Genomic DNA, 7,383 nt, shown 5'->3' with positions numbered 1-7,383 from the left:
CGTGAACCTCGGTTCGCGTGAAAAGTGTATGCGTGAACTATTTCGGGGCTACCGCACCTCCCCCGAAAGCACGGGGGGGGTGTGCGTGAACCTCGGTTCGCGTGAAAAGTGTATGCGTGAACTATTTCGGGGCTACCGCACCTCCCCCGAAAGCACCCCCCAGCGGTTGAAAAAGCGTGGAAATTAACATAATTTATGATATTAACATAAATTTATGACAAATTAATAAATTATTTAATAGAACATAATGTGATAAGTAATAAAATACATTGTCCAAAGTACAATAATAAATTAAAGTTAAACAGAGATAATTTCTCATTTCGTTGACAAAAAGTATTATATGAGAAAAGTAAACATAAAAAATATGTGGAGAAACAATGCACATTAAAAGGAAGTGTTAGATTTAATACATGGTTTAGCAGATCTAACTTAATCTTGAAGTTATGTAGCCTCCGAGACATCTGCTTCATCGTCCACAGTCTTCGGTGGATACAAGTCCGCAATTGCACGGAAAAAACTGCTTAAGCGATCTTCATAAGCATGAACGCGTTTGAAGAGATATTCAGCTAAATATCCCACTAAATGCGAAGAACGCGTTCCATACCGTGGGATATTAGCCCTTACTTCTCTCCAAACACGTTCAATGTTCTGAGTGTGGGCTCCTGAATAGACAAACAAATAGAAATTAGTAATGCTAAAGTTTAGTGTTGTGTATTTCGAATGCATATGTTGCTCTTTATATTTGCAATGTAATTACCAGTATCTGGGTCGACGAAATTCATCGAGTGATTTACTGTCAGATGTTGGAAGCCTTCACTGTTTAAACAGTTGTACGACTTCCAACAATCCGACATTATCGTCGTCCCAGGTAGAATCCACTCCTTGATCAGCTCAAGCAGAGTTTTTTCCGTGCGGTCTTGCACTGGCACAATAAAAATTTTTTTTGTGCCACGTTCGTATCCACCGAAGATCCACTTTCCGTCGATTATTCGGCCACGATTGTACTTCCTTTTGCCGATTTTTGCTTCGTCTATTTCGACGATTATATTGGGACCTCCAAGTTTCGTCGAATTCTTTTCGGCCCAATATATGCAAACCTATTATAACAAATCAACATATCAAATTCTATAAATATATAGATATCTATTGAACATATATTCATTGTATTAAGGATATTAATTTATACTTACTTCTCGGCAAAAAGAAATCCAGTCAACAACCGAGTGCTGAGAAAGTTGCAACTCTGTGCACATAAACATAAGTCTCGGAGGTCTCAACATAATAAAATATGCAGTCATCCTGCATATTGTTTCCAAGCTTAATTTAGATTTGCTGAACCATGTATTAAATCTAACAGTTCCTCTAAATGTGCATTGTTTCTTTACATATTTTTTATGTTTATCTTTCTCATATAATGCTTTCCGACAACGAAATGAGAAATTATCTCTGTTTAACTTTAATTTATTATTGCACTTCGGACAATATATTTCGTTGCTTATCACATTATGTTCTATTAAATAATTCATTAATTTGTCTTTATCGTGAGTCACTGCCAAAAACTCGTGCAGCTGCATTTTGACACGATGACTTATGATAAAACAAAAGACTATCATTTCAAATTATGTTACACTTCTGACTTATACCAACCAAACAGTTGTCACGTGATCTGCTGCATGCGCGTGCGGCCACTGAGCATGCGCGTGTGGCCGCAGGGCATGGTCGTAGTCGCTGCATCTCGTCGGTATGACAGGAATCATAACCTGAATCCTGTCAACTTTAACCGTTAATATCTCGCTTCGCGGGGCAGAGCGACACTTTTTTCTGCCAGATTCGGTCGTTTCGTGCAAAAACGCGTCGATTGAGCCCAAGTTGAACGAAATCGGTGAGGAGGCCACTATTCTTCAGATTTACCAACTGAGTTGACGAGCGAAATGACAGCGCGGGACGAACACGGCGACGGCTGCTCTATTATTTCCTTGAATTTACGGTAAGAATTCATTGAAAGTAAAGCGTTCGGCAGGTGAAATTATGCGTTTATTAATGGGAATTATCTTTCTCGCGAGCTTGGATAGGGAGTAATACGAGCTTCGCGATGGGGCGTTTGAATTCCGACGTGGCTGTTTTAATTGAGACGACCCGAACGAGCCCGTCGTCACCCGGGTGGACGGCAGTTATACGCGCGAGTGGCCACTTCGCCGGGGACGTATTCTCGTTCAGCATCAGGCACATCTGTCCAGGTTGGTACGCCGTCGCCTCCTTCCACTTCGATCGCTGGGTTAAGCCCCTAAGGTATTCGGTCTGCCACCGCGACCAGAATTGATCGCGCATTTGCTGCAGGAGCTGCCAACGCGAGAGCCGGCCTGCAGGCACATCTAGCAGAGAGGGCTCAGGCACAGCTGTGAGAGCCGTCCCTACAAGGAGATGCCCCGGTGTGAGCGCAGCACAGTCCTCCGGATCATCCGTGAGCGGGCTCAACGGACGGGAGTTGAGGCATGCCTCTATCTGAGTGAGTAAAGTGGTCATTTCTTCGTAGGTAAGTGTGGCATCGCCGAGGACCCTTCGCAGGTGGTGCTTGGCTGATTTAACCACTGCCTCCCACAGACCGCCGAAGTGTGGAGCTCCAGGGGGATTGAATCGCCATCGTACTCTGTTGTTGGCCATCTCCTCTGCGATGGATCGTCCTTCCTTCGTGCTAGCGGAAAAGAGTTTGCGGAGTTCTGCATCGGCACCTACAAAATTAGTTCCGCAATCACTAAAAAGTTCAGTGCACATTCCTCGTCGAGAGACGAATCGTTTAAAGGCGGCAATGAAAGCTTGTGAGGAGTAATCAGAGGCCACATCGAGGTGTACCGCCCGCGTGCTTAGGCAGACGAAGACCACCAAAAAGCCCTTGATCGCCTTGTGGCCCCGTCCGGGCGCTGTCCTCAGAAATATCGGTCCTGCATAATCGACGCCTGTGTATTGGAACGGCCTCGCTGGAGTTACTCGTGGTCGAGGCAGATCGGCCATCTTCTGTTCGGCCAATGCCGCCCGCCATCGCACACAAGTGATACAGCGACGGATGCATTGTTTCGTCAGGTTGCGTCCACGTGGTATCCAGTAACGCTGGCGTACGATACCGAGTGTCAGTTGCGCCCCTCCGTGCAGTGCTCTCCTGTGACAGGCTTCAATAATTAACTTGGTGAGAGCCGATAGAGGAGGCAAAATAATTGGGTGCTTCTCGTCGAAGGAGAGGGTTGCATGTCGTAGGCGGCCTCCCACTCTCAGCATTCCTTCTTTGTCCAGCAGCGGGGAGAGCTTGGTAAGTGATCCCTTGCAGTCAACCTTGGAATCTACGGCAATTAAAGATAGTTCCCTTTTGTAGTGAATAGCTTGAACATGGCGAATCCACAATTTTTCTGCGTCGTCGATCTCCGTGGCGGATAAGGGACGACGGTGCGCCTCTCCTGGATCTCGGCGGCCGTTTTCATTCGACTGGTGCTCTCGAAGTAACCATCGTCGACACCAGGCAGTGACTCGCAGGAGTTTATGGAGTGTCGAGTACTGTGATAGCATTGGATGTTCCTCGGGGGGTTCGCCAGTGGATGTGGTCAACGTGTGCGCTCGCTGCTCTGTTTGGCACTCGTCGGGCGCTTCGATCTGTTCCACTGCTGCCGAGTTTGCTCCTTCATGCAAGAGGCTCGGACCGTGCCACCATAGTTCGTGGTTGACTAGCTCACTGGGAAACAGACCTCTAGATGCACAGTCCGCAGGGTTGCAACGTCCAGGGAGGTGTTTCCATTGGGCTTCTGGCACTAAGCGCTGAATTTCGGCGACTCGATTGGCCACGTAAGTCTTCCACCGCGATGGATGTCCTTGAATCCAACCGAGAGCTACCTTTGAATCCGTCCATAGGTGCAGCGGTAGATCCTGCAGGCGTAGAACGTCCACCGAGTGTCTCGCGAGTCTCGCCAAGAGCTCCGCCGCGCTGAGTTCCAGTCTCGCCAAGGTCACCTGCTTAAGAGGAGCAACTTTACTTTTCGCAGTGATCAGTGTTACCTTGATCTCGCCGTCCTCGCCTTCAGCTCTCAGATAGAGCACTGCAGCGTACGCGCGCTCTGACGCATCAGCGAAGCCGTGCACCGTCCTCAGGTAATTTGTTGTTCCCTTGGCTAGCGCTCTTGGGACTCTTATGTTTAAGAGCACCGGCAGCTCCGCCTTGAATTTAATCCATCGAGCAACTTCGTTTTCCGGTAAAGGTTCATCCCAGTCAAGGCCCAATAGCCACGCGGACTGGATGAAGATCTTCGCTAGAACGATCGTTGGAGTGAGCCAGCCGAGTGGATCAAAGAGCTGGGCAGTCTGGGATAGAATTGAGCGCTTCGTCACGGCACCCTCCGCCGGTGGTTTGACGGCAAAAGAGAAGCAGTCCCCCAGCGGATCCCAAAGAAGTCCCAGCGCAGAATGAGTGATCCGCTCGTCTGTACAGGCGCGAGACTGGCGTGGCAAGCGATCGTCCTCGGGTATGTTCTCGAGTAGTTCGGTAGAGTTGGCTGTCCACTTCTTCAGGGGGAAGCCGCCCGCCTTGCAAAGACCTCCTAACTGTTTCTGCTTTTCCAGGGCTTCCGCTTTCGTATCGGCCCCGAAGTAGAATTCGTCCATGTAGGAGTCCTCGAGCACTACAGAGACACCCTCCGGGAAGCGGACCTGCTCATCGCTCGCAAGCTGACGAAGGGAACTGAGAGCGAGGAATGGTGCGCAAGCTTGACCATAGGTAACGGTGTTGAGCCTTAAGTCCAGTATTTCGCCGTCCGGATCCTTTCTCCATACGATCCTCTGCAGGTCCCGATCTTCCTCGTGAACAAGTATCTGCCGATACATTTTCTCAATATCGGCTGCCATCGCATAAGTATGCCATCGCCAACGAAGAATTCTGTCGGCTAGGGCTGGCAGCAAGTTAGGTCCGACATGGAGGTGTTCATTGAGCGATGTGCCCGAGGAGACGGTCCAAGATCCATTGAAGACTACTCGGAGGCGCGTCGAGGTGCTTGCGGCTCGGAACACTCCGTGATGCGGGAGGTAGCAGACCCTTGCTGGCAGGTGAGACGTTGTCGTAATTCTTGACATATGATTTAAGTCCTCATATGTGCTCATGAAGTCCGTGTAGAGTTCTCTGAACTCAGTGTCTCTCAGGAAGCGCTTTTCGGTGCGGAGAAGAGAATGGATCGCCGCGGTACGAGTCTCCGATAGGTCCGGCAGGGTCGAGCGTACAGGCAAGCGAACGACATAGCGACCGTCGGGAGTTCGTTGATGTGTTCGGGTGAACCATTCTTGGCACTCCTGTTCTTCGAGCGTGAGAGGTGTGGGTGAAATCGGAAGCTCCTCCTGCTCCCAAAATTTCCTGACGAGGTTAGAGAGGGATTCGCCGAGTAAGCACTGGTGACTCGACACCCTTTGATCCTCCTCAGCTGGCTTGAATTGACCCAGTAGGATCCATCCAAAAATGGTCTTCTGTGCAACGGGTTGCAAGCGGGTCCCCTTGCGTAATCCCTCGAGCACTATTGATGAGTAGACGTCCGCGCCAAGCAAGACGTCGATCGGGTCAGTCGATGTGAGGTCCGGATCTGCGAGCTCGAGTCCTTGAATATGAGGCCATTCATCAAACGGTGCGTCTGAAACACTCGAATATTCGGTGAGCCGCGGCAATATGATCGCGTGTGACGTCACTGATTCTCCCCCCGAGCGCGGTGAGATCTTCAAAACGACACTGCCCCTCGCGACTCCCGTCTGGTCGCCTCCCACTCCGAACACTGCGACTGAAGTCTGTCTTCGTGGAAGTTTTAGTCTTTGAGCGAGATTTTCCGTTATGATCGTCGCTTCCGAACCCTGATCGATTAAAACCCGCGCGTTGATTGATCTCCCGTAGCGATCAAGTATTTGAACTCGAGCGGTAGCAAGAAGTACCGACGGTTGAGTACGCGGAGAGTTTCGCGCAACATGCGCGGTTGTCACACTCTCGGTCTTAGCGGTCTCGGGCTCCGTCGGAGTTTTTCGGAAAGCATCGTGCAGTGAAGTGTGATGTTTTTCGGCGCACACCGAACACAGTCTTTTGGACGGGCAATCGTTGACCTTGTGTCGTCCGAGGCAGTTCTCACAAAGGGAGTTACTGTCGACGTACTGTTTTCGTTCCCGAGCGGGTTTGCCCTTGTATACATCGCACAACATCAGAGCATGCTCCTTCTTACAGATTCCGCATCGCGAGAAACCGGGCTCTCGTTTTTGCACATGATGAGATCGCGAGGCTTTATTTCCCGTTTCCGTAGATTTATTCGCAGGCGTCTCTGATCTTCCCGGCTGAATTGCTTCCAACGTTTGGAGCCGGCGATCGAGGAAGCGCTTAAGAGTTTCATAAGTCGGGGGATTGGTCGACTCGCTGATAGAGTTTTCCCATTCTCGGCGAGTGCGAGCGTCGAGCCGCTCCACTACAAAAAAAACGAAAAGGTCCTCGCTGCTCGATATCGGACGACCGATGCTCTCCAGCGCGCCGGCAGTTGTGGACGCGCCGTTTAGTACTTTCCGCAATTCAGTAGCCGTTTCAGATTTCATTTTTTGCAACGCGGTAAATTTAGTTAAACAAGATCGCACTAGTAGTCTTTTGTTCTCGAACTGTTCGCACAAGATTTTCCACGCGCGTCGATAATTTTCCGCCGTTGTAGGCAAGTTTTTAATTAACGCCTCTGCATCTTCTTTCAGGCTTACCTTGAGGTAATGAAGTCGCTCTACCTCGCTTAGACTGCTGTCCTTGCCGATGAGGGACTGAAACAAGTCTCGAAAGGCGGGCCAGTCTTCATACCTCCCCGTGAATTCTGGCAGCTGTATTCTAGGTAGCGTGGTTCGTGATGCTGACGGATCCGCTCTCGGTTCGGCTTGTGGAGTGCGAGAAAGTCGAGTGGAACAGTCGAGTAATGTCCCCTTCTGATTGAGGTATGCCTCTTCCACGAGGCTAAAGAAATCTTCCGTCAGGTAAGAGGTACCGCTCACAGCTTCCCGGTGAACCGTACGAAGAGTTTTGTCCTGCTCTTCGAACTTGTTCCAACAGCTCTCGAGGCTGGCCAAACGGGATTGAACGGCGCCAGCGGTGATGTTGGCTTGCCCCAGCTTCCGGAGATTTTCCACCACGCGTGAGATCCTCCCATGTAAATCTCTTTGTCCTTGTATTAAGTCTTCCATTTGATTTTTCTTTTCAGGCATTGCACGGAAGCACAGTTCACAACGAACAGCAAGCACGCACTTTTTATCGCGAAAAGAGGACCGAAGCGGAACTGAATCCGATAGATCCGGCTCGAAGGACCAAAAATGTTCTTGAATTTATCAATTCAATTGAATCGCGAGGAATGGAGGAAT

The 7,383-nt window shown here is 49.7% G+C and overlaps 2 protein-coding genes across 2 annotated transcripts; both read right to left on the bottom strand.

Moving 5' to 3' along the window:
• Positions 1 to 90: 90 nt before the first annotated feature.
• Positions 91 to 1,764, bottom strand: LOC112465514. The gene is made up of 3 exons (XM_025033082.1): positions 1,191 to 1,764; positions 758 to 1,097; positions 91 to 662 (listed from the first exon to the last, which is right to left on the bottom strand). The coding sequence occupies exons 1-3, from the start codon at positions 1,611 to 1,613 to the stop codon at positions 442 to 444; spliced, it is 984 nt and encodes a 327-aa protein (XP_024888850.1). The 5' UTR covers positions 1,614 to 1,764; the 3' UTR covers positions 91 to 441.
• A 273-nt stretch (positions 1,765 to 2,037) lies between these two features.
• On the bottom strand, positions 2,038 to 7,230 carry LOC112465515. The gene has a single exon (XM_025033083.1). The coding sequence runs from the start codon at positions 7,228 to 7,230 to the stop codon at positions 2,038 to 2,040; it is 5,193 nt and encodes a 1,730-aa protein (XP_024888851.1).
• Between the last annotated feature and the right edge of the window lie 153 nt (positions 7,231 to 7,383).

This window comes from Temnothorax curvispinosus, unplaced genomic scaffold, assembly GCF_003070985.1.
Source record: "Temnothorax curvispinosus isolate PA1 unplaced genomic scaffold, ASM307098v1 QBEX01015290.1, whole genome shotgun sequence".
Classification (NCBI taxonomy): Eukaryota; Metazoa; Arthropoda; class Insecta; order Hymenoptera; family Formicidae; genus Temnothorax; species Temnothorax curvispinosus.
This window is presented reverse-complemented; position numbering and strand designations above follow the sequence as displayed.

Excerpts from the sequence above, each read along its gene's own strand:
- LOC112465514 (XM_025033082.1), bottom strand. The coding sequence starts at position 1,613 with ATGATAGTCTTTTGTTTTATCATAAGTCATCGTGTCAAAATGCAGCTG. Across the intron at positions 1,098-1,190 it reads GGATTTCTTTTTGCCGAGAA|GTTTGCATATATTGGGCCGA; the intron begins GTAAGTATAAAT and ends TTGTTATAATAG. Across the intron at positions 663-757 it reads TTTCGTCGACCCAGATACTG|GAGCCCACACTCAGAACATT; the intron begins GTAATTACATTG and ends TTGTCTATTCAG.
- LOC112465515 (XM_025033083.1), bottom strand. The coding sequence starts at position 7,230 with ATGCCTGAAAAGAAAAATCAAATGGAAGACTTAATACAAGGACAAAGA.